The sequence below is a fragment of the Bos grunniens genome, chromosome 13, assembly GCF_055505025.1.
Source record: "Bos grunniens cultivar Pamir isolate PY7600 chromosome 13, Bosgru_T2T1.0, whole genome shotgun sequence".
Taxonomy (NCBI): Eukaryota; Metazoa; Chordata; class Mammalia; order Artiodactyla; family Bovidae; genus Bos; species Bos grunniens.
In genome coordinates this window covers 54325824-54353448 of record NC_141177.1, presented here as the reverse complement: position 1 = coordinate 54353448, position 27625 = coordinate 54325824, and the positions used below count along the sequence as shown (strand labels likewise).

General features: G+C 43.3%; 1 protein-coding gene across 5 annotated transcripts in view; it reads right to left on the bottom strand.

Moving 5' to 3' along the window:
* Positions 1-23583: 23583 nt before the first annotated feature.
* Positions 23584-27625, bottom strand: part of FAM107B (family with sequence similarity 107 member B) — a 78204-nt gene continuing 74162 nt past the window's right edge. For all 5 annotated transcript variants that reach the window (XM_086334263.1, XM_086334265.1, XM_086334262.1 and 2 more), the window contains exon 4: positions 23584-26332. In XM_086334263.1, the coding sequence (XP_086190389.1) occupies positions 26216-26332 (117 nt within the window). In that variant the 3' untranslated portion in view covers positions 23584-26215. The remainder of the gene's footprint in view (positions 26333-27625) is intronic.

Here is a 27625-nt window from a genome sequence, read left to right as displayed (position 1 = left end):
TGAAAATTAGAAGATTTTACAGGTGTGTTAAGTATAACTATTAAATGTAATAACCCACAAAGTGTTAGTGAAATAACAGAATTAATTTTTGGCTGGCCAAAAGAAAAATCACTGACAATAGGTATTAGTTTCTACAAAAATTTCCTGGTTAATAATGAGTTAAGTGACATCTGAAGAGTTTCCAGGGCTAATGGTAGACTGTCACATATCTGAATGTGTTAAGCATGAACCAGTACATATGATGATGACTTTGCCTCAAGGCACCTTTAAGGCCGAACTGGAGGCAAAACTTGCACAGGGGGATTCTTCCCATACTCTCTGATATATCCCATCACTTAACATCCCATCTGGGTCTGGTGCCACAGAGGGGTGCTAAACCAAGAGGGAATTATAGAGCATTCCAAACAGATATGGGATTTTCCTACAACGAGCTTTCACCAAAATGTACCCTTTGAGCTAGTCTGAATCCATATCCACGTTCTGGTCCTACATAGCATCATAAGGTCAATAAGCAACCCTGAAAATCATTCTGGGAGCCAGAACAGCCTCTGGCTTCCTGACAATGACTCAAGACTCTGAATTACTAATTTACAAAAGGAGGAATTCTGGGAGTAGCCATCCGTATGTTTATTACATCTGTCCATTGGTACCAGCTTCAATTTACAACTGGATGATACCTGTGCCCTGAAATGCTGCTTCCAGAAGCCGGTGCACAAGGCAATTTTGGCAACATCAAAGCACTTCTGTTGACTTCTGTATTATTATCTCCAGAATTCAGGGGGAAAGAGAACCAATTATGGCCCTATTAGTAAGTGTTCTGGATAAAAGACTTAAACTGACATCAGTGAGCAAAATTCTTCTATTACTTTCCAACAAAAACAGTTTCCCTTCTTCCCCTGGTCTCCGCCTCCTCTATCTCCTCCTTCCTTCCTTGGAACTGTTATTTTTCCTGGCTTACACGTCTCTCCTGGAGGACTTTTAGTATGAATAGCACCTCATGCTCATGCCCAGTTGCTCAGTCATGTCCGACTCTGCACCAGGCTCCTTTGTCCAAGGGCTTTTGCAGGCAAGAATATTGGAGTGGGTTGCCACTTCCTTTTCCAGGGGATCTTCCAGATTGAGGGATTGAACCCAAGTCTCTTATGTCTCCTGCACTGACAGTTGGATTCTTTACCACTAGTGCCACTTGGGAAGCCCTGCAACTTTACTAATGAGATGACTAACCCTTGCCTTTGCCGAAACACTGCTTCAGAAAATCAGCCCACAATATTCGGAAACTCAGTCCTCCTCAGAACCTTCTTTCCACTCTAACCGCTCTGGGTACTTAAATCCTACATCTAGCAATGACTTTCCACCTTGAACAGTTAATGTCTACATGAACAGGCAGCTGGAGGTAATCAAAGCATGACTTAAATGATCATTTACTGCTGTAAAAGCTCCTTCCATCCAGAAGCTTACCATTAATCACACTGCAAAATAACAGAAAGGCAGGGAGGGATTGCTCATATTAATAAAATGATGTCAGCTGAGGACAGAACCAACCAGACACAACTACTGGGAACTGTGGAACTGCCTTATTATTTCTGAAGGATTGTCCAGCTGGCAAATCCAAGTTATATGCTCACAAATAAAAGGTTATACTCAGAGGGACACCCCAGACACCAAGGTGACAGGTAGCAGATTTAGATCTCTGATATGGTTATAGCTCCAGGCTTTATACCTCAATATCACAGAGGTGGATTTGTTAACCAGAAAGTTGACATATTACCATGCAATGAAATGCAAGATATATAGATAGATAGATAGATAGATAGATATACATAGATATATATATAGGAATAAAACACCTCTGAAGCAATAAGGTTAGTTGTAGTGTGAATCTGACATTATGGAAAAAGTGAGTACTATGGTTCAGCTATTTCAGTTTCTCCATGGCCACACATCCTCATGTTCACAAATACGGACAGATGCTCCTGTGTGCCACTGTTCTAGGTGCTGCGGATACAGAAGTTGGCAAAGTTCCTGCCCTCTTCTGGAGTTTATTCCTATTGAAGGGGAGGGCAGAAAGCAAACAGATAAATACATAATACAATGTCGAGGAGTGATTGTTGCTGCTGTCATTCAGTTGCTAAGTTGTGTCCGACTCTTTTGTGATCCCACAGACTATAGCCCACAAAGCTCCTTTGTCCATGGGGTTTTCCAGGCAAGAATACTAGAGTGGATTGCCATTTCCTTCTCCAGAGGATCTTCCCAGACCAGAGATCAAACCTGCATCTCCTGCATTGGCAGGTGGATTCTTTACCACTGAGCCACCAGGGAAGCCCATCAAGGAGTGATACGTGCTAAGAAATAAAAACAAAGCAAGGATTGAAGAGATGGGGGAAATAACTTGAGGAGGGGACATCGGAGCAGAGAACTGAGTGAAGGGAACTAAACTATGTAAATGTCTGAGGGAAAGGCCAGCATAGAGGTGGGGAGAGCCAGGCAAACGCCTTGGGGAAGCATGCTGGGTGTGCTCCTAAGGATGGGCTTCGTTTCTTAACACACATATTATCACAGACTTGGCACACCCAAAAGAGTGTTTCACCCTCAGAATAAGTAGAATATTGCTATTACAACAAGGCTGCCATTTTAGAACTGCAACTTGCATCTTCAGATTGTCATCTGTATCCCCTCCTTCTCAAATCTCCATGGATAAAACCAAAACACAGAAAAATTAGTCAAGAAAAGAGCTCTGGGAAATAGCAAAGTGAAATGCTGGGAACTTTGTGGACAGTGTGATGCAGATGGGGCAGGACTGACAGCTCAATAGATCAGGACTAACCGGCCTGTGATAAGCAACTGCAAAGGGACATATGGAAGCACTTCCCCCACAGAGTCTGGTAAAACCCCTGAGCTCAGAGCTGCCTTAGACAAGAATGAGTCAAAGGGATACATAACAGGGGATAAACAAAAAACTACCGTAACCACACAGAGGCTGGCTGGTCCACACCCTCAGACCCACACAGAGGGGACTATTCACCAGGTCACAGGAGGATGCGCCTGACCATCTCTTCATGTCAACGAGGCAGCAGTGAGCAAGAGAACATGGACCAGAGTAACGTTCGTGCACCACAGCATCTGGAAGAGAGGGATGACTTTGCTTCTGAGTTAATTCCTGCCTGATTCCCACCATAGCAATACCCAGAAAAATCTCACAAGCAGATGGATGGCTGGCATGGGATGAATCAGGTTTTGGAAACTCCTTTCTCTGCTGCCCGCAGGCTCCCCTGGGGGAAGAAGGCAGAGCATCCCCTGCCAGCACCCACCTCGCTACGGGGAGCCCTGAGAGAAGTCCCATGTAGTCACCTTCCCTCCCTGCCCACACCCAGAACCAGCCTATTTCTTAACAGTCTGGAGCAGGAGATAGGGGAGTTGTGTCTTGTTGGTAGGTGAAGATGTTATTCTTACTCTATTTACGCTTTCTATATATTATATTATCTCAATTTCTTTTCTTTCCTAATATATACTGGATCCATTAAACTCTCTTTTTCCTTTTCTACACTCTTCTTGAGGACTTCCCTTGTGGCTCAGAGGCAAAGAATCCACCTGCAGTGCAGGAGGCGGAGGAGCTGCTGGTTATATCCCTGGGTTGCTAAGATCCCCTGGAGGAGGGCACGGCAACCCACTCCAGTATTCTTGTCTGGAGAATCCCTGTGGACAGAAGAACCTCAAAGGCTACATTCCCTAGGGTTGCACAGAGTCAGACACGACTGAAGTGACTTAGCACACTCTTCCTGAAGTTCTACGTTCTATGTCTAGTCTACTAGATTTGCTTCCATTTTTAGCTAACTCAATTAAACTACATTTTCTAGCAACATCAATAATTAATATTTTAATCTCCCTCTTCTCCAAATCAAACAAGATGATATGGTGACAACTTATTGTATCCTCTCTTCTTAATGACCCCTTGCCTTAAGCTTTGTTGAAGTAATGTTGAATTTTAGCTCCAGGATTGTAATTATTATCATGAGGGCTTTTTTTTTAACTTATAATGGACTATTTTTAGAGCACTTTTAGGCTCACTTTCTGTGCTTTTGAGCAGAAAGTGGAGAGTTCCCACATATTACCATTTGCCCACGCCCCCGTGCACACAGTTTCCCCCGCTATCAAACTCCACACTACAGCGGTGCATTTGTTACAACCAGTGAATCTGATTCATCGTTATCACCCAAAACCATACTTTACATTAAGGTTCACTCTTGGTGTTGGTGTTTTACATTCAGTGAGTTTTGACAACTGTGTAATGACATGTATCCACCATTATAATGTCAGACAGGGTAGTCTCACTGCCTTCAAAATCCTTGGCACTCTGCTGTTCAACCCTCTTTCCCCCAACTCCTGCAGCCACTGATCCTTTACTGTCTCCATAGTTTTGTCTTTTCCAGGATGTCACATAGTTAGAATCATATAGTATGTAGCTTTTTCATATTGCTTTCTTCAGTAAGTAATATGCATCTAAGTTTCCTCCATGTCATTTTTTAGTGCTGAATAATATCCCACTATCTGGATATACCATAATTTATTTAACCACTCATCCACTGAAGGACATCTTGGTTACTTCCAAGTTTTGGAAATTATAAATAAGGCTGCCATAAACATCCATGTGCAGGATTTTTGAAGATATGTGGACATAACTTATAAATGTATTTGGATAAATACCAAGGAGTGCAATTGCTAGACTGCATGGTAAGATTATGGTTAAGTCTTTTAAGAAACTGCCGAAGTGGCTGTACCAATCTACATTCCCCCAGCAATGGATGAGAGTTTCTTCTGTTCCACATTGTCATCAGCATGTGAGGTTGTCACTGTTTGACATCTTTGCCATTCTAATGGTACATTTGATAATTGCTTTAATTTGCAATTCTCTGGGGACATATATTGTTTAGTTTTTTAATTCTTTAAAAAACTTCTCTTAGTCCATTGGGGCTTCTATAACAAAATGCCATAGACTGGGTGGCTTAAAACACAACAAAAATTTATTTCTCAAAGTTCTGGAAGCTGAAAGTCCAAGATCAGGAAGGCCCTCTTCTGGGTCACAGACTTCTTGTATCCAGCTGTAGGGTCTCTTATAAGGGCATGCATGCATGCATGTTCAGTCACTCAGTTGTGCTGGACTCTTTGCAACCCCATGGACTGCAGTCCACCAGGCAACTCTGTCCATGGGATTTTTCAGGCAAGAATACTGGAGTGGGTTGCCATTTCATCTTCCAGAGGATCGTCTTAACCCAGGGATAAAACCTGTGTCCCCTGCATTGGAAGGCAGATTCTTGACCACAGAACCACCTGCATATCCAAAAAAAAAAAAAAGCCAGCTTCACCCTGATGTGACTTGAACATACAACCTTCTGATCTGGAGTAAGATGCACTACCGTTGTGCTAAGGGCATTAATCCCTATTAGGAGGGCTCCACCCTCATGACCTGATCATCTTCCAAAAGCCTAACCTCCTAATACCATCACCTTGGGGGTTAGGGTTCCAATATATGAGTTTGGGGGGAACACCAAACATTCAGACCACAACAGTATTAAACCTTATGACAACATTAACAGCAACAATCTAAATGTAACTTTAGGGCTTCCCTGGTGGCTCAGTGGTAAAGAATCCACCAGCCAATGCAGGAGAAGAGGGTTCAATTTCTAGTCCAGGAAGCTCCCACATACCTCAGAGCAACTAAGCCTGTGCACCACAACTATCAAGCCTGTGTTCTAGAGCCCAGGAGCTGCGACTCCTGAGCCCATGTGCCACAACTCCTGAAGCCCAAATGCTCTAGAGCCCGCGCTCTGCAACAAAAGGAGCCACAACAATGAGAAGCCTGCACATCATAACTAGAGAGTAGCCCCCACTCTCTGAAACTAGAGAAAGCCTGAGCACAGCAATGAAGACCCAGCATGGCTAAATTAATAATTTTTAAAATAAATGTAACTTTAAATGTTAATGGTTTCATCCCTCACTATAGCATTCCTGTTCATTTTTTGAGTTTATTCATGTAATCCACAAATATCGACCTCCAGGGAGATCTAACAGCCACAAGCTGATAGTCTTCCTGAAACATACATCCCAGCGAGAACTTTAAATTATTTTGCGTTTTGCTGCAGTATGCCCTGAAATCATTATTTTTTTAGTCATTCTTCCCCAAACACTCTTCCCCCGGAAGGAAGCATGGCTCTTCCTTGAGTTCCCCCAGGTCTCGGCTCAAATGTCACTTGCCCAGTGAGCACTTTCAAATCCACACCATTTGCAATGGCACCTTCCTATGTTATTCTCCTGTACAACACTTCCTATACTCAAAATACCACATTCCATCAAAGGCAGCAAGAATTTTCAGACACATCATTAGGTCATGTGTCACTAAAAGGGAAGACTAGCCAGCTGAGTCAATGCCTTAATGTCAGGTCACACAGCTCAAGTTTCTTTGGTAATTTGTGTAATTCAGAAGTTTTTAGAGTTGTCTACAGCCTTGATATCCTTGGCATGTGATCAGCAATCCATTTGCAAATAGAGCTCACTAATAAAATATGATATAGCTACATTTACTTAGAGGTATCTTCCTTTCTTAAGGTGTCATAACATTGTTAGTTGTTTATATGAAAATATGGTTAGGGTTGTACAGCAGAAACTAATAACATCATAAAGCAATTATAAATCCAATAACATAATTCAAAACCTAAAATCTAATGTCCTCAAAATTAAATACCCACATGATTTTGATCAAAAAGAATATAATGCTTTAAACAGTGAGAAAACATTAATTTAACTTTTTTTAATTTAAAAAGAAAATATGGAATTGTGGTAATTCTTCCAAGAATGAGTATTTGCTTCTTGGTTCCCAGTCTTTCAGTTTACATAGCTTGTTATTTCAATGCCGAATCATCAAGGACTCTTTTTGGAGACATCTTTAAGTGGCAAATTAAATTCTATGCATAGAGTACCAACAATGTGCATGACTGGATTGGAGCAGCAACACTATGATCAGCTGTTATCAAACTCAAGTCCATGTGCCTGATGTACAGTGAGGACAAAGGATACCAAAACATTGCAATTTGCAGCAGAGAAAGGCTTATTGCAGGGCCCCCGCAAGGAGACAGGTGGCTCATGCCTTAAAACCCCCAAACTCCTGAGAGCTTTCAGCAAAGCCTTTTTCTAGGAAAGGGTCATGGTTAGTTGTTGCAGACTTCTTGGTATCAGATCCTTTGTTCTTTTTTTTTTTTTTTTTAGGATGTGGATGATTTCTAAAGTCCTTAATGAACTTGTTACAATATTACTTCTGTTTTATGTTTTGGTTTTGTGTCCATGAGGCTTATAGGATTTTAGTTCCCCTACCAGGGATTGGGATTGAACCTGCATCCTCTGCATTGGAAGGTGAAGTCTTAACCACTGGCCCACCAGGGAAGTCCCAGGTCCTTTGTTCTTGAGGCGAAGTCATGGTCAGGTCACGATGTTCCTGTAAACCTTCACCAAACGTTATTCTCCATTCAGATTAGAAAAGGCAAGGTCCCAAGGCTTGACTTTCACTCTCTGAGGGCCAGATCCTGGCTAAGAGGACAGAGTCCCAGGAGCATTGGTCAAGCCCCCAGTCTGGGTCTTCCTGCCAGCACCCAGGCCCTGCTGAAGAGGTAGATCTCTGCTGGCAGCCCCCTCAGATCCAAGTCCCCGCCCAGCCATCATCAACGAGGCAGCCAAGCACCCAGGACCCCACCGGCCCCCAGGCTTTTCATTTAACTGGAGAGACTCCATTGTACAGGATCAATAGGAATACATGTCATAGCTAATACCAATTGGGTTAATTCCAACTCACAGTGATTGCTCTTCTTAGAACAGCCCGGACCACAGAGGTGGACCCGAAGGAATGACATGCAATGTCCCTGCAATTTAACCCTGACCTCCCAGGGTTAGACAACTCATCTAAGCCGAATTGATTTCTGAAACTTGAATGGAGAGACTGAAGCTGGTTGAAGGCATTACCTGAATGGCAGTGTGGTATCCTTCAGCTGCTGGGGCTTCTGTGGACGGAGACCAGTGGAGACGACTAACGTCGCCATCAAGTCTCGCAGGCGAGGAGCGGGAAGAGGTTCACGGTCACTTCCAGGCTTGGACCCGACCAACAGGCAGCCGTGTGAGAGACACAGCCCCTGGCCTGTCCCCACGGCCCCCCAGTTCACCTGCTGGCCTGAGGCCAGAGCACCTGGAGGGCCCCGGGGAGAAGGCTGTAATCCGCCTCTCACCACACTTTCTGCCGCGAGTACCACCACTGCTAGGCTGACCATTGGCACAGCGGGATCTCTAACGGTCGCTTTCCGGGTCTCGTGCCAATACTCTCGCGATAACGGCTGTGCACCTGCCCCGCTCCTATTTCATAGCTCTGCTCAGCACAGTCGCAGTTGATGACATACTTAAAGGCAGCTGCCTGGCCGACAGCAATTGTAAGATGCCCTGTGATTACAGAAAGCCTCCCAAATTCAGAGCAGCTAATGGTGAAACTCTGTACTTACCCCAGATCAACAAAACATGGTAATTTGGTTGCATTGTCTTTTGCATGCTCTATGAGCTTGCAAGTTCAATGAAAATAGGGAATTTCTCTGTCTACTGATATACCATGGATGCCTGGAATAGAATCTGGCCAATAGGACAGATATCAAATATTCCAATATTTTCTGAGTAAATGCATAAATGAAACAGGATTTGACTCTAGATCTGCTTACCTGGGAAACCACAAACTCCCCCTGCCTCGACACCTCATGGCCCTTCACTCCAGCTTGGAATGCACTTTTATGGTCTTGTTTCTGCGTGTTCCTGCCCCTCCAGGGAGCTGGAAGCCTCTTTTTTGGTCAACAGGAAAATGGTTGACTGGCACACGTCATCCAGAAGATGAATGTTGATGATCTAGGCTGTGGTGGGGTTTTTGTCAAATGCTTGTAAAAAATTCAGCCACAGTGCTCTTGTTATAAATCAAAACAAGAACAAAGGAAGAGGGAGGGAGGAGAAAGGAAAGAAGGAAGGAAAAACAGACATTTCCTAGGAAGTTACTCACTGATGCTATTGGCTCTGGTTCAGTAGACATACTGGCGGAGCACAGGTATTGATTCCTGGGCACTTTGATGTTTGAGAGGTCAAGGAGGCTCTCGGGCACTACAACCCTCAGCAGGCCCTGGCCCTGCGCTTCTGTGGAGGGCATCTGTGCTTGACCTCCAAATCTGCGTGCCTGCAGTGAAGGCAGACTGCTTTTATAACCATTCAATTTCATACACAGCCTAGCAAAAAGAAAAATATTTCTCACTAACTACACATTGCCTTAAATTCCCACTCTTATGGTTCTATTTCACAGAAATTTATGTTTGGGAGGCATGATGAGTGACCCCTGTGGACAGGTGCTTGTTTTCTTTTATTTTCAGGGCCCAGAAATTGGTTTTGACAACCACCAAGGGATCTGACAGGGAGGCCTGGCGTGCTGCATTCCATGGGGTCGCAAAGAGTCAGACACGACTGAGCGACTGAACTGAACTGAACTGAAGGAAGAGATCCAAAGCTTTGGAGCCTAAAGTAGAGGATATCTCTTTTAATTCCCTTGAGAGGCCATCTAAACTCATCCATTATATTTACAATTCATTTAATAATCTCATTTTATGGGAAAAGATGTGATGTGCTCTTCCACATGAATTAGCACAACTCAATTTTTTATTTCAGATACAAACAGAATCTTGATCTTTAAGATCCTAATACCACAAACTCAGCCTCAGGTTACTGATGACCTTAGTGCTGGGTGCAATGGAAAACTGTCACTGTTTTTCCACTCAAAATGAACAGAATAACAAGCTGGGGGAAAAGTCTCCAGATCCAGGGATCCTGAAAGTATGGTCGGGAAAGAGCACTAATGAAAGCCTGGATGCCGGACTCAGCGTTCATCTCATCCATTCATTCATTCAATGTGATTCAGTGAATCCCCACCAGTGGCTCCTACCACGCCAGGCACTGGTGCTACAGAATAACATGGGGCATGTCCAACGTCTGGAGGGAAATAACTAAGACAGTCTGTTATTAGAATGAATTTAAATCTTACTTACTAGTTATTTATTCATTCCCTTACATGGTGCTCTTTTCAAAGAAACATATCCATCCTATTAAAATAACAGTAAAACCTCTTGTAGAAGAAGCTGACGGAAATAAGACACTGTTGCATGGACTTTACCTCCCCAAATGATACACTGAAGGTCCCCCTTCGAAATTTCTAGGAGGAGCATCCCAAAGTACTTCCTCTAAGAACAGGAGAGAGTCCGGTTTTCAAGGGCCTCACACTCCAGTGCTCCCACAGCCCTCACAGGCAGACAAATCTCTGCCATGTTTAACACAGACATGAAAATAGAGATTAGGGCCAAAAGAAATTACAATGTGAAAGTGAAGGGTAATTTATTATGCATGGGCTCTCCTCCCCTTATAACCTCCGTTTGTTCCATTTTTATAGGGATCTGGGCTTTTAAGTGAATTCCAAATAAAATTTCCTATCAACAGATGCTTGTACTCAATCAGCCTCCCCATAAGGGGCCAGTAAAAGGAGGTGAAGATATGGAGGTCTGGGGTTTGCACGGACAAATGTGGTAAGGCCAATATACATCCTACAGATTTATTACAATGGTTGCCAGTGCTATTGATTTAAACAAGTAACAGGTGAAGCAAATCTAATCTAATTCCTTTTGCTGCAATGTGAATGCACCCTAATTATCTCACCTTTGTTCCTCAGAACAAATTGTATTCACTCCACTGCGTATTGGCAGTTGCTAGAACCCACAGGGAGAGCTGGTTGATAGGCAAGATAGTACTGCAAGGCAGCGGGAGAGAGGCCTGCTTAGAGATGAAATTAGAGATCCTTTCTTCAAGACCATCATATTGTGAAAGCTCCTGGTTTCTTTCTTCTTCCCAGACATGCTGGTGTCCACTTCCTAGGGGACCAAGGTTTTTTTTACAGAGCCAGTCGTTAGGTTTAACTGAAATGTTGTCATTGAAAAAAAATGGACTGTGGAATATTTCGTACTAAGAAGAGTATATAAAGAATGTCTGTGTTGTAGATAATTATAAAGCAAACACTCATGAAACTATGACCCAGGTTCATTCAAAAAGATACATGCCCCCCAATGTTTATAGCAGCACTACTTACAATAGCCAAGCACATAACATTATTTAAGAAGATTTTGTTTTTTTAATGTTATAATTTCTCCCTGATTCCAAATTATTTCATATAAAGCAATTTTCATTTGCAGTCACAAAAGGCATTAAGGTTACTCATTTTTGAGTCTAGAACTATTATTCAGGAAGATCAGATAGATATGATGAAATGAGAGAAAGTGAAGACCAGAGAAAGAGGAAGACAATCTACTTAGAGAACAAGGGATGTAGTTTCTATTGTCACAGACTATATAAATCTCATTTTGTCACACAGCCCCCCCTCAAAAAAAAGACTCCAGGTTTCACCTATCTAATCTTCTAAAAAGAGAAAATTGGCTTCTACCATAGGAAGTCATCCTTTGGAACTTAGCTCTGAGAACACACAGCACTCTTTAGTTCTTTCCATTTATTAGATTTTAAAAAAAATAACTATTTATTTGGCTGCACTGGTCTCAGTTGTGGCATGCGGGGATCTTTAGTTGTGGAGTGTGAACCCTTAGTTGCAGGATGTGGGAGCCAGTTCCCTGACCAGGAATCAAAGTCGGGCCCACCTGGCATCGGGAATGTGAAGTCTTAGCCACTAGACCACCAGGAAGTTCCCATTTGTTAGATTTTCAATTGCAAGGGCAATTTATATTCATATTTCTTCACAGTGCCCACAGACTTCTGATAATTTAGGCCAGCTCCAATTTATAGCCAAGGAAACCGCTTTCTAAAATCAATTAAATGACTCTAAGCAATGAGGCTGCAGAGCCAAGATCTGAATCTAAGAACCCTGGGATTTAAAGGAATCCCAGAAATCATTTGGGGAACTCCCTTGTTCCACTGAGAAGTTTAATAAGGAACAGTGGGTGAGGGGCAGAGCCCCAGGCAGAACCAAGTGCATGAATCCGAGACCAGGGTCCTACCCATTTCCTGGTGACATAAAGGATAAATAAAAAACTTTTCTCCCAGTCCAAGTCACTGCACTGAAGCTACTTGGAGCTCTGTCAGGAGAGTCAAGGTTGCCTTAAAAAAAAAAAAAACTATTTTGCTGCACCGGGTCTTAGTTGCAGCATGTGGGACCTAGTTCCCTGACCAGGGATTGAACCTGGGTCCCCTGCATTGGCAACACAGAGTCCCGGCCCGTGGACCACCATGGAAGTCCCTCAAGGTTGCCTTTGTGCAAAGTCTGTGTCAGGATAGTTTCAAGTCTCTTTCTCAGTAAGTAGCATAAGCACTTCCCCAGATAGTGAACCCTGGTTAAAATGGCAGAAGCCATCCTGAATTGTAATACTAAAATCAAGACCAAAAAATGCTCAGGCACATTTCATCTCCTATATCCGTTTGCATTTTATAAAGGCATTTTAAAAGCATCTGTTGACTTCTGATTCTCTGAGGCTTTCCAGCGTGCAGGGCACTCTGTCCTGCGCTGTTCATTTCCTGCCATTCAGCAAACCTGTGTTTAGCTCAGGCCGCAACAGGTGTGGATGAGATCCTGGTCACGTGTTCAGGGAGGCAAATGAGTATGAACTCCGCCACACGTGATAAGGCTTGACCTAGGCAGGGGCCCTTCGAGGGCTGGGGGTGGCAGAGCAGGGCCATGGATGTGAGGGGCAGTCTGGTGCTCAGGACCTCTGAGCTGCCTCGTGAGTAACTGATGAGATTTCACCAGACGGCCCACACACCCGATGTGAGCAGAGGTGCAGAAGCCTGAAGCTAGGTGGCAGCGTGGCACAGAAGCCAAGGACACAGGCTCTGCCGTAAGTGGGACCTGGGTCTGAGCTCCAGGGACCTGCTCTTTACAAGCTGTGCAGCCAGTTCCTTGGCTCCTCCCTGCCTTGGTTTCCCCGTCGATAAGCAGAGGGTAGTGATAGGAGCTCTTGGCCTGTGGCAAAGATGAACAGATAAAGCACTTGGCAGTGCACCTGATGCCCAGCCAAGGCCACCTGCTATGAGTTCAAAACACCGGAAGCAGCTTGATGGAGCAGCCGGAATAGAGAAACGTCCAGGACAGAGAAACTGGACTTTATTATATTGAACAGGGAGCCAGTTTCTGAGCAAGGCAGTGATGTCCAGCTTTGTGTTTCAGAAAAGAATTTTAGTATTAGGAAAGGAAAAAGGCTGGAAGCCAAGAATGGAGGAAGGAGTCCCTTGAGAAATGGTTCCGTGGCTTGTTCATTTTGTGTGTCGGTCTATTTCCTCCTGGGTCCCTGGTTCCCGGATGGCAGTCCCCGACCCCCAACCTCCTTCCTCACAAGGGATCCAGGGCTGGTACTCAGCAGGCTCCACCATGGATTGGTCGGATGAATGAATGAACGGGTGAAACTGTGCTCCTCAGACTTGCTGTAGACTGAAAAGGGCTGGGTAGCCCTTTTCATAAGTTTATAAATGAGAAACATTGCGCATCCGGAGGCCCAGGGACTCAGCCACCGCCCCACAGGAAGAGGGGCTATGGGACCAGAAGAGAGAGGCTCTGCTCTCTGTGCAGGAGGCTAGCGCATCAATCGGACATGTTTGACTTCCGTTAGACACCTCAGATCAAGAACAGAAAACGGATATCCTGAAAAAAAGTCCTAAGGCCAACAGGGGAAATAATACTAAATTCATTAATTAATTTCAATTCTAACTAAAAATTTAAAGTTCTGCTGATGCACAGTAGAGGGCAGCATCTTGCATCTTAAAAAAAAAAAAAAAAAAACATTGTTTTTTTCTTTCTAAGCTGTGCCACAGAGCCTGTGGGAACCCTAGTTCCCCAACCAGGGATGGAACCCATGCCCCCTGCACTGGAAGCGCAGAGTCGTAGCCACTGGACCACCAGGATAGTCCCTTGCATCACTTTTGAGGGCAGTAATAGCAACAGTCAGCCCCCTCCTTGGTGGGTCTATAGAGACTGCGCCCTAAGCCAGGGCTTGATTTTTACTATTTCATGTACGCCTCATGAGCACTCAGTTCTGCAGATTAAAACAGCCTAGCAGAAAGGATCAAATTTAGAAGCCTGAGGCCACCAACCTTCCTCTCGCCAGAGTGGACGTGCACAGAGGTTCCATGTGACTGCCTTGCCTTGTTACTGAAGATGACCCCCAGGGAAGCCTTGTTTTCTAGAAGCATCTGAATTAGGGTCCTGCCATGGTGAGAAGGGGCAGTAGGGACAGAGGCATCCCTGGGCCTTAGAATGAGCCGGCAACACCTCCAGGGGCCTCCTTTACTGGCTCCCTGACTTCTGCTGAGCCAGGCCAGCCGAGGGCACAATGACGACAGCCCACACCTGCCAGTGCCCAGGCTGCCTCTTTCTAGGCCCCGTCTTTCAATGGCAAATATTTACTGAGCACCTATTGTGCGCCAACAACATGCCCCAAATACCAACCCCCAAGCCCCACATGGCTTTGTCCCTGCACCATCCATACCAGCCACCCTTCTGCTCCTGACTCCTCAGGGTTGGTTCCTGCTTAGCTTCCACAAGCCCTCAGCTCATGGCCCAGTCTGTCTCCTCTCTTCCCCAGCCCAAAAGGGACTGTCCTGTTCCTAGGACTTAAGGGTGCACCAAGGTGTCTGTGCCACGCACGAGAGGGTAACTATTCTCTCTCCCCGGGTGACAGCACATTAGAATTTTCACAGATTTAAACTGTGGTAGGAATTAAACCTATTTGCAGCGCAGGAATAGAGAGGCAGACATACAGAATAGACAGCTGGACACAGAGGAGAGGGAAGGGAGGGCAGGATGAACTAAGAGAATAGGACTGACATATATACACGATCATGTGTAAAACAGATAGCTAGTGGGAAGCTGCTGTACAGCACAGGGAGCTCAGCTCTAGATGGCCTAGAAGGGTGGGAAGAGGGAGGGGTGGGAGGGAGGTCCAAGAGGGAGGGGATATATGTATACATATAGCTGATTCACTTCATCGTAGAGCAGAAACTAACACAACATTGTAAAGCAATTATACTCCAATTAAAAAATATTAATAAAGAATGCTATAGGCTTTTAGAAGAGTAATTCTGGGAGCAGGTGGATGTTATGGCTTTAAATCACACCATGAGGCAGAGTCTTGTACTGGGATCGCCTCGGCCCTGGGCGTTGATTCTGTAAGCAACACAGTCCTGAAGCCATCTGGCACAGGAGTCTCTGCTGACCAAGCCTGCACTTGTTCATAAATACAAGCTAGAGACCACAGACACAAAACAGAAGCCATCAGAGCCACTAATGTTTACTATGTGCTTCACGTGTGCTGACTCCTGTGAAACTCACGTGACTCGGTGACACAGATCTGCTCATTATCCCCACTGTTCAGATGAGAAAACTGAGACCAGAGATTTTATTTTCTCAGGATCGCGAAGCTAGAAAATGGAGGGGCTGAGATTCACACAAGAGCCTGGGCTCCTAAGCTTACTCTATTGCTCACTCATGTTTCCCTCAAACACCAACATCCAATGTGAATCCCATCTCTCTCTCTCTCTCCCTTTCTCTCTCACACACACACAGCCCTTCTACTGAAGGCAAACATCCCCAAATACCTCCTGGTTCATGCTGTCAGCTGGTGAGAATGAATCAAAGTTAGTTTCAAGCTGGGGAAAGGAGGCCCAGGAGTTGACCATGGCTTTGGGTCACTGTGTTTGGCTCGTACACTAACATGTGTGTGAGCCTATAGGTGTGTTCCTATAGTGACACATACAAGACCATGGGATTTTTCTTGTGACACCTGGATTTGACTTTCCCTCATACTCTCTTAGAAAAACACATTGCTTTTTTTGTGGTTCCTACAATACTTACTATAGCCACGTCTGTTAAGGTCAATACCCAGGAGGTTCCTTGCATGTTGAGGATACTTGTTCACTTGAAGGACCTCCAAGGAGCATAAGCTTCAGAATGGGGACCTCTATCATACTCAGATTCGACCTTCATGCTGGCTAGCGTACAGCAGGTACTCAATAAATGAATCCTTGAGAGAGGAGAGGCTGGACTCCGGAAAGAAGGGGTCTCTTCTGAATTTCTGGACTGGCCACCCCTCCACCTGAAAGCTCCCTCGCTGGGCTTCCCTGGATGCCTGTCCTCCATCAAAGAACAGGGAGAGGTGTGACACTGCAGAGCCAGAACCAAAAGCCACGACAGGTCAAATAAGACGGGAGGAAAACAATACAGCAACTACAGAAAAGGCCAGCGCAGCTTGGATGGTCAGCTTCCCCGAGATCTTGAGTAAGATGCAGGCCATTCACGGAAATACGGTAAAGTCAGTATCTCCAACACAGCAAATTGATGAGAGCCTCACGGTTGCAAGTTTGTGAAGAAAAACTCACCTGACTGGATAAGGTTTGATCAACCTTTAAAAATACCTTAGGGACTTCCCTGGAAGTCCAGTGGTTAAGAAGACTCCGCACTTATCCAATGCAGGGGCATGGGTTTTATTCCTGATTGGAGAACTAAGATCCCACATGCTGTGCAGTGTAGCCAAAAGAAAGAAAGAAAAACCAATATAAATACATTTTGTAGTTTGAGTTGTGTTGAGGATGAGGGAGGAGGGGACTTATTTTTAAGATGAACAGCTTATCAGTATGAGTAAACAGCCTACATTCAGAATCATCCAAGTCTCAGATTATAGGTTAATGTCCTCGGCTGAAGAATAAAATGCGGAAAAGAAAGGGTAATTACATGCATTCAATCTTGTTCTCCTCATCCTTGCCTTTAATCTTTCTGACCTTGGCCACCTGATGTGAAGAGCCAGCTCATTGGAAAAGACCGTGATGCTGGGAAAGATTGAAGGCAGGAGAAGAAGGGGGTGACTGAGGATGAGATGGTTGGATAGCAACACCGACTCAATGGACATGAGTTTGAGCAAATTCCAGGAGATAGTGGAGGACAAAGGAGCCTGGTGTGCTACAGTCCATGGGGTCACAAAGAATTGAATACGACTTAGCGACTGAACCAGAGAAGGCAATGGCACCCCACTCCAGTACTCTTGCCTGGAAAATCCCATGGATGGAGGAGCCTGGTAGGCTGCAGTCCATGCGGTCGCTAGAGTCGGACACGACTGAGCGACTTCCCTTTCACTTATTACTTTCACGCTTTGGAGAAGGAAATGGCAACCCACTCCAGTGTTCTTGCCTGGAGAATCCCAGGGACGGGGGAGCCTGGTGGGCTGCCGTCTATGGGGTCGCACAGAGTCCGACACGACTGAAGCAACTTAGCAGTAGCAGTAGTGACTGAACAACAACAACAGTAGCTTCTAATTGGCTAGATTCGCTGACATGACTTGCCTTGTGGATTCACTGTTACTGCCTGGTCTCCTGATAGTTTGGGGCTGGGCAGGGGTGGTGGTGGGGGGCAGTGATCATAGCACACACCCCAGTTGTCACATTGTTTGTCTGATTCTTTGAATAACATTTGGCTCCTTGTTAGATTTTAAGCTCCCAAACAACAGAGACTGAACACGATTTTGTAGCCCGTCACTGAGCATTGTGGTTAAAAACAAAGAACCAGGACGTGAAATGCATGCTTCCTTGGAACCGTGTTCATTCCTGTGTACCCACTCCAGGCACATGGGGAAAGCTTGTTACTTACTTGGTATTAATCATGCCACTGCAAACTGCACAGATCTTCAGGGTTCATGCTAGGAAGCAAATCTAAACTCACCCACAGCCTAACCTTCAGTATCTCAGGGAGTTCTTTGGAAATAAACAATGTCATTCATCACCTGGCAATGCTACAAACTGTTGTGCATGGTGGGGCTGAGGGTTTACTTGCTATGCCCTCTTTGCCACACTCCACTCTCTTATCACTGATATTCAGAAGAACCTGGGTTTTCAAACTGTCCAGTCTTTTTATTTTTTTTTAAGAGACAGTGAAGCAAAGAGGAGAGATCAAGGATAAGTAAGATGTGCATTTCATTTAACTTTACTTGAACGGTTCCTTTCCACTGCTTCCTCTCCAAGAACATTTATGAGAGCATCTGTGTAGCAATAAAACCACTTGATTTAGTGTATTTATTTTCTTTTCTTAATTTGTTCCTATAGGCCTTATCTTCTCAGTATTCATGTGGTCTTTTATTTAATTTAATGCTTGTTATTATTTGTTACATCCCATGCAATGTCTTATGGCTGAACAAGATTATAAATACCCTAGGGCTGGAAATGGCTTGTTGCAAAACATCTTGTAAACTTCTTCAGTAAGTACTTTTAGTTGATCGATCTAGGGGCTTATCTTTGAGAAACACTGAACTCACTGCAGAAGGAGAGAGAAATGGGGATAACCACCTCATCAAATTAAAGCCAATTTATGAGTTTTAGCCAGAAAATTGCCTTTGCTTATTTGAGTTTACACCGTGAATTTTCTCCTTGTGAAAGTCCTAGGTTGAATTCCAGCTCTAAAGAGGCTACATATGAACCCGATTCTGGTTCACAGTTCACTGTGTAAGATTTTTGCCCAGTGGTTCAGTAGATGTTTTGATCATGGTAATCCCTCTTTGTTGAAACCTGACTGACATAGATGATGGTTTTCTGAAATCTCTTGAACAAGTAAATGACCGTGGAGAAATGACCAAGGTGGTATGCATGTGATCACATCTCCCACTTGAACAGTGAAGTCAGGACAATTGGCACTGCTGGCTATTTTTTCCAGCATGAATTCTTTTCTAAGCCAGCTTCCATTCCAAGGCCTATTAGCCCTTTGGAAAGGGCCAGCATTTCTCCATTTCTTGCTAACTCCTCTTCTAAGCTGAAATCTTTTTTTAAATATGTACTTTTTTTATTGAAGTACAGTTGGTGTGAAAAATTGTGTTAATTTCAGGTATACAGCAAAGCGATTCAGTTACATGTATACATTTATATATCAGTAGTCTTTTTTTCCTATACTTTTCCATTATAGTTTACTACAACTTATTTAATGTAGCTCCCTGTGTACTACAGTAAATCTCTGTCGTTTCTCTGTTTTATATATAGTAGTATGCATCTGGTAATCCAATACCACGATTTATCCCTCCCCCCATTCCCCTTTGGTAACCAGATATGTTTTCCACGGCTGTCAGTCTGTTTCTGTTTTGTGCTAAGTTTTAGATTCCCTATGGAAGCGATATCACGTAATATTTGTTCTTCTCTAACTTCACTCAGGATGACAATCTCTAGGTCCATCCATGTTGCTGCAGATGGTAGGATTTCATTCTTTTTTATGGCTGAGTCTCAGTTTAAATTTTAAGCCTTCATCCAGAAGAAGCAGAAAAAGAAATAAAAGGGTTAGTAATAGAATGAAATCTCCACCTGGAAGCAAGGGAGAAGGTGAACAGAACTTTCACCACCATCCAAAAGAGAATATGTGCCAGGAAGACTGTGATCGGTCAGCCTAAAGCTCCCAAGGCCCTGCGTGCAGAGGGTACCAGTAATTCATTACCAAGCTACATGTCCCCAAGTTCCCAGTCTCCTTGACCTCAGCCAACAAAAACAAACATAGGAAAAACCAATACTATAGCCACACTACCTTAAATTCCAACAGCAGAGGAAACATTTAAAGAGCAGAGTTGTTTTTAGGCTTAAGCCTACAACTGGACCCCTTACAAGGAGCCCCAGCTTAGGCCTCTGGTTCATCACTGTGAGACAGGCTGGGACCTGGCACCTAGGACCCTTTGCTACAAAGCCTGTACCTGGAAAAACATCTCCTCCACAAAATACAAACTATCAAGGACTAAAAATAACTGTGCGCATGCACAGTTGGAGCAAATTATGAAGAATAAGACACAAAAAGACAGAAAAGCCCAATTAGCATTTCTGAAGAGCCGGGAGCAAAAACAGGGTGCTGGGAGCAAAAGCAGAGGACTGCGCATGCCCCCTGCACTCAACATCAACAAAGCAGTGGGCAAGCCACCTCAGCCACCCCTCTGGCTGGACCCCTGGACCTGCCCCTACCCTGACCCCATATAAGGAACCAGCTCACCACCTCAATTCAGGAAGCGACCAAGGGCAACTAACTGTTCTGATTCTCGCTGCCCCCTGCTGCAGCAGGGGCCCCAATAAAGCCTTTCCTGAGTTTCTTGTCTGGCCTCTGATCAATTTCTATTGATTAAGGAGGCCAAGAACCCTGGGGGTCAACAAAGAATTGAAACATTCCTCACTGCCATTCTGGAGTCAAGGCTTCTCTTTATTCCTTCCCTGGACCCTCTTTTCCTTTGACTCTACTTCAATTACAGGTCTGTGTGCTTAAAATAATTGGATTCTTGACAGTTTCTTAAAACAGTCACTTTTACTTTGCTGTTGAAAACACTGAAATCATTCCATTGTAATTTTTTACCACATACTCTATGTGCAAATAATTATGAAATGAGTATTACATAGTTCTAAAGATAATTTTGTGTGAAACACATTTTTTTCAAGGTTTTTCTTTGATTCCTGCTGCTGCTGCTGCTAAGTCACTTCAGTTGTGTCCGACTCTGTGCGACCCCATAGATGGCAGCCCACCAGGCTCCTCGTCCCTGGGATTCTCCAGGCAAGAACACAGGAGTGGGTTGCCATTTCCTTCTCCAATGCATGAAAGTGAAAAGTGAAAGTGAAGACGCTCAGTTGTATCCAACTCTTCGAGACCCCGTGGATTGCAGCCTACCAGGCTTCTCTGTCCACGGTATTTTCTAGGCAAGAGTACTAATGCTGGTGACTCAAGAACACCTTTTAACTGTGAAAAATTATTAAAAATCTATACAAATTAAACTAGAAGCCCCCCTTTATTTCTGACCCAAATTCCTTTCCCTCCCTCAGTAGTAACCACCAATGAGATGGTAAATAAATGTCCTATCTTATTTATAAGCATTTATATAGATGTATGGATAATAGACTTTTAATTTCTTCATGTAAATGGGATTATATGACACATATTATTCTGTAATTTGCTTTTTTATGTAACAGTATAGCTTCAAAGTCTTATTTCTGTGTAAGTAAATAAAATATTAATAGCTTTCCTGGTGGCTCAGATGGTAAAGATTCTGCCTGCAGTGTGGGATACCCAGCCGGGTTCTATCCCTGGGTTGAGAAGATCCCCTGGAAGAAGGTATGGCAACCCACTCCACTATGCCTGCCCGGAGAATACCCATGGACAGAGGAGCCTGGTGGGTGATAGTCCGTGGCGTCGCTAACAGTTGGACACAACTGAGTGACTAAGCACACACACGTTATTTTAAAAGACATGCATTGTGGTACATATTAGGGAGTAGGGATGTATTATACTTCATCTAGCAAACTACTGCAATCTAGTTGGGTTGTTTCCTAGAGAAATTATGAGAAATGCTCCATTATCTTTGAACAACAATCTTTGTGCAGATAAATACTTCTGAAGAACTCCTAGAAATCTAACTGTGCGTTCAAAGGATATGTGCATTTTAAAAAGCTTGATTGAGGTATAACTCACATACCATAAAAGTTACCCATTTTAAGTGAGTATTAGTATATTTATGTTTATATGGTTACTCGTATAGGTGAAGAGTTGTATGACTGTTACAATTTTAAATAATTTCTATCATCCCATCCCCAAAATCTCATGTCCATTTGCAATCATTTCCCATTCCTACCAATGGAACCACTATTTTGCTTTCTGTCCCTATAGTTTTATCTACTCTGAACATTGCATACAGATGTAAGTGTACACTATATCATCTTTCCTGTCAGCCACCTTTCACTTAGCAGAATGTTTTTGTTTGTTCATGTTGAAGCGGAGAAGGCAATGGCAACCCACTCCAGTACTCTCCCACGGACGGTACCCTGGTAGGCTGCAGTCCATGGGGTCGCTAGGAGTCTGACACGACTGAGCGACTTCACTTTCACTTTTCACTTTCATGCATTGGAGAAGGAAATGGCAACCCACTCCAGTGTTCTTGCCTGGAGAATCCCAGGGATGGGGGAGCCTGGTGGGCTGCCGTCCATGGGACGAAGCGACTTAGCAGCAGCAGCAGCATGTTGAAGCATGTATCAGTACTTTGTTCCTTTTCATGGCTGAATAATATTTCATCACATGGATATACCACATTTTGCTTATCCATTCACCAGCTGATAGACAACTGGATTTGTTGGTCCACCCTGGAAATTATAGCACAAGAGTGATCATCAGCAGTGGTCACACACAGTAACCAAGTAGAAAAGGAGCCATAAACATAGAAACAACAAATTTAAAAGGACCCAGTAGTACGTCCAAGACAATACCTAGCCAAATGTCTCAGAGGAAACACCACTTGATGACTTTAAATAGACAAAACCTCAATATGATTCTACTAATTATACAAGATATTGATAAGGCATACCAGACTCTGGCATTACCATCTTTCTGGGAGAATGGGAAGATGTTCCAAAACATCTCCAATTGATAATCAGACTGCATTTTCTCATGAGAAGGAAAAAAAGGAGAAATTATAATTGTGAGACTGTGAAGTTATCTTATAAGGTTTTATTTACCCTAAGACTTGGGAATAAAACCCTTCACTTTTCATTGTATTAGTAAATGTAAGCTGGGTAGTAGTATTCTAATCCTTTTTTTTTAGCTGCACTATAACATTTTAAATCTTATCAAACATATTTACACATTATCGACCAAGGGAGTTTTACAGAAACTAAAGCCTGAGGTGTTAATATTGACTAAAGTCAATACTGTGTTAATTGACCTCTGTTTTTTTTTTTTCAAATCTATGACTATACTGTAAGAACCACACAATGGTCTAATGAAATGGACCAATGGCCTCAAAACTGTCACCTTGGAAAACTGCCTAGTTATTCCAAAGATGTAGTTATTCCTCAAATTATTTTTGTAGCCCACCTTCTGCATCGGCCTTTGGAGCTCATGGTATAATCCTAGACATAGAAAATCTTCACTGCCCGGAGTAGATATAATTTTTTTTAAAACAGTCCAAAGATATTGGAGCTGGGTGAATGAGCTGAGTAGTAATTTGGGGATGAAAAATAAGGGCACAATTATAAAGTAATTTGACTCTCCAAGGCTATTACAACCAATAGTATAATGTAACCATGTCTTCAGCTTCCCAAAGTGACTTCTTTGAGGATGAAATTAATTTAGCTGAATAAGCAAAATAATTCCATGGTCATACTTATGCCATACATGCTCACAAGCACTAAAACGTGGCCCTTCCAAAAATGTATCTCCCACTCTTCTACCAAGCTACTTAAAATGCAGAATACTCTGATCTGAAGAACTAACAGCTGCTGCTAAAATACCACATATTCTAAGTGTAACATAATATTTTAGCATGAATTTGCCTGACAGAATAGACTGCCAGCCTTGACTGACATAAGACAAGAGGACATAACTGATGTGGGGGGGGAAGACCATCAGAGGGAAACCCCAAAACCACCTTCTAACCCTTGAATTGAACACAGCACCCCCCACATCCCTTCCAGACATCCACCTTAAATAGATCAGACAAAACACAGCTGTATGGTCCAAGCATGTGGTGATTTTTATTAAGAATAACTTTGGTTCTAAGAATTCCACCCTTAATTCTGTAATACTTTCCATTAAAAACAATTATACAAGAGCAAATACAAAAAATATTAAATTATGAAAACAAATCCATTAAGGCTCCCTTTATATATATTATATACACTCAAACAAGTGAACATTTTTCAGAGTAGAAGAATAAAGTCAACTGTGGTAGCTTAGAAAGCAACACTACCTTCCTACTTGGAGATTAGAAAACACTGAGCTATTTTAAGAAAACCATAGAGTGGAAAAATGGAGCCATTTTTGTCAAAAAGTGGCTCAAAGCCCAAAACTGCTCAGATGTCCGTGAGTCCTAGAGGTTTGGACTGTAGAGTATTGAAGTGTGGGGCAGCAGGGAGGGAGAGAATGATGCCTTTTTAAACTCAAGCTTATGAGCCGGGCTGACCTGGCAACTTCAAAAAGCTTTTCTATCTGTACATTCCACTGTTTAGCGAGGAAACTTAACTTGACACTATTTACAAGTCTTCTTTCAGCCAGACCTTGGACTACCAACCGCTACTACTTTTGCAGATTTGTGAGTGAGATTGAGAGGGAAATGCTTTTGGAATTTAGCTTTTCCCAGTGAAGCATGAATTCTAGGTAAGTTCTGGGAACAGAATTGGTCCTTCTGAAGAAGCCTGTCTGGGCCCTTGAAAATTTTATCAAGTGGCAGAATTGCTTCAAGGATATAGGATCTAAAGATCTTGCATATCCAGCTGGATTAAAGGCTATGAGCTAGTTTTGAATCTTCATTTTATAAATCGCATCACTATTTCGTATACACAGAGAAAGAACTCTAGTCAATGTGCAATCAGAAATGTACTTTCAAGATGCTTAGTTAACGCACTTTCTTCTTGCAAAAAGAAGGATGGGAAAAAATAGGTATCCTTCCATCCTTCCAAAGCAAATCACTATACAGCAACATTTTATCCTAAGCACCTCGTATTTTATTCATATAATACTTGCTGATGAAAGAAATGTTTCAGGTGTAGTCCACATGTTCTCTGACTAGCAGTACATTATCTCTGCATTTACTTTTGTCTTGTTCACATTAGGGATGAATAGAAGCCTAATGGCCAACCATGAAAACTGCAGAATTCCCAGAGAAAGCTAATTTCTACTAGGCTGATTAAGGATTCAAAAGCTTAGGATCCAGCTTTCTTTGATTCTTGAATTATAAGAAGAGCCTTCAATGTCGAACTTACTGGATAAGTAATTTCTACAGAGAACATACTGGATCCACACAGATTCTTCTAAACCACCCCAAGTAGAAATGCTTCCCCTGCCCATACTGATGACAGAGAATGGATTTTGCATTAAGAATCTGCTGTAAAGTTGGTAATTCGGGGTTCATGTGGAGGATAGTATGCCAGCTGGAGAGCACAGACTGAGTGTGCCCCATCCCCTCAGCTGTTCCTGAGAGATCAACAGTGGTCATAACATCATCCTTACCAACAGTATCACCATCACGAAGGTAGGGATGAGACAGTCTTCCTTCACAAGGAAAAAGGGCAAAGAGCTGGTGATCATTAGAGAATTTCAAAGCTTGGATTCAAATAATATTCAAAATACATAAATGCTATAATTCTTCCAGAGACCAGTTCATATTCATTTCACATCAAAAAGCCCAAAGAACTCTTCCTTTCCAAGCTTCCGGTGGGAGCTTTCCCCATACTGTTCTCAGAAGAAACCAAAAGACTTGAACGCACTCCTTTGACACTGAAGTTGGGCTATTCGGACTAGTTTTTATTTCTCGAAGGGCTGGGAGATTATTTCACATGAAAGGACTAAATGAGCAAGAAATTAAAAACAAAAATGAAACAAAAGCCCTAACAGTTATCAAAACAATACCCGGATTTGTAGGACATACCTTCCCTGAAGTAGAAGGTCACCATGAAGCCTCAGAAAACCAGCAGGAATGAAAATAAGATCAAGATGGACATTTACAGAGTTTTGTTTCTAAATTTTGTTTCTGTATTTTTACACCTCCTCATCCTATTTCTGAATCTTAATGTCAACAAAGGTAACAGCTGTGCTCAACATGAATATTCACATTCTCCAGCGTGAAGCCTAAACTGGGTGAGAGTGTAAATGAGACAAGAAAACGGAATTTACAAACGGTGGATGTAACAGATTCAATGCATTTCTGTGCAATCTAAATTATTGGATAGCTAAGAAAGGAAGAACGAAAGGTGTCTCCTTTAGGTTTTGAAAGAGAAAAGGCTCTGTGCCCCACTAAACTTGGATTGAAAGAAAAACCAAGTAGTGCAACTCTCAAGAATTTATTCCAGTGTCCTCTTCCCTTGTTTCTTGCTGTTGTCTTTTAAAAGTCTTTGAACACAGGTCCACTATCCCACCTTAAGTGCTGGTCAACATCCTTTGTTTGGCGAATAGGAACTGCAACAGTCATAGACGACTCACCCACCCGGATGGGAGAAAAACCAAAATCAAACCCTTTTGAAAGTAACAGATCTCTGCTGGCTGGGATTCACTCCAGGGGCTTTGGCCCTGAGCTTAGGCGCTGGGGAGGCCCTGGCACAGGCCTTCTGTGTGCTGGGCTGGGTGCGTGGTCTCTGCAGCCTGGACCTACGACTCCTGGGTTTGCGCCACTTCCTGGCCTGTTCTTCTGAGATTGCCTTTAACCTTCACAAACTCTGGGGCATTTTCTTGCTCTTCTTGCAATTTCTGTTTCTCAAGTTCAAGCTAAACAGAATTCAGAAACAGGAGAATTATTTACCAAGTATTTACAAAGGGAGAGGCTTTCCAAAACACTGTTTTCTCTTCCCAAAGGCCCTAATGACTTCGATTCCCAACAGAAGAAAACCTTCTCCTGTCTCCACTTTAAAATATATTTATATTTTCATATATGTGGTGGGATCTAGGTCCTGGGGTAAGAATTCTGCACAGAAGCAGCAGCCCACTGGTTGTTGCTGAAACCCTGGGGGGTGACGAGAACTTGAAGATCAAGGCTAAGGATGAAAACAAGAGCTGAGGGAAACACACATATGTTGTGAGGGAAGCTGAACTTCACGCATGTGCTTGAGCTCCAGCACTGGGCTGTAAATTCAATGGTAGTCCCTGGCTTTGGCTGTGCCTCCCTGATCTCTTCTAGACCCTCAACAGAATCCTTCTCTTTATCTTGAATGTCTTTTAGTCCACCTGCAGACATCTGTCTCAGCTTTTCCTTTCACTGTATATAAACACTTATATCCGACGTGCCTGGGAAATTCTGGACAAGGTAAGTCAGGGAAAGACAAGTACTGTATGATCTCTCTTATATGTAGAATCTAAAAACAGAGGGTAAAATGGGGACTAGCAGGGACTTAGGCTGGGGGAATGGGAAAGATGCGATTAAGGGTACACACTCGCAACTTTCAGAAAACTAAGATCATTGCATCCGGTCCCATCACTTCATGGGAAATAGATGGGGAAACAGTGGCTGACTTTATTTTTCTGGGCTCCAAAATCACTGCGGATGGTGATTGCAGCCATGAAATTAAAAGACGATTGCTCCTTGGAAGGACCAACCTAGTTATGACCAACCTAGACAGCATATTAAAAAGCAGAGACATTACTTTGCCAACAAAGGTCCATCTAGTCAAGGCTATGGTTTTTCCAGTGGTCATATATGGATGTGAGAGTTGGACTATTAAGAAAGTTGAATGCTGAAGAATTGATGCTTTTGAACTGTGGTGTTGGAGAAGACTCTTGAGAGTCCCTTGGACTCCAAGGAGATCCAACCAGTCCATCCTAAAGGAGATCAGTCCTAGGTGTTGATTGGAGGGACTGATGTTAAAGCTGAAACTCCAATACTTTGGCCACCTGATGCAAAGAGCTGACTCATTTGAAAAGACCCTGATGATGGGAGGGATTGGGGGCAGGAGGAGAAGGGGACAACAGAGGATGAGATGGTTGGATGGCATCACCGACACAATGGACATGGGTTTGGGTGGACTCCGGGAGTTGGTGATGGACAGGGAGGCCTGGCGTGCTGCG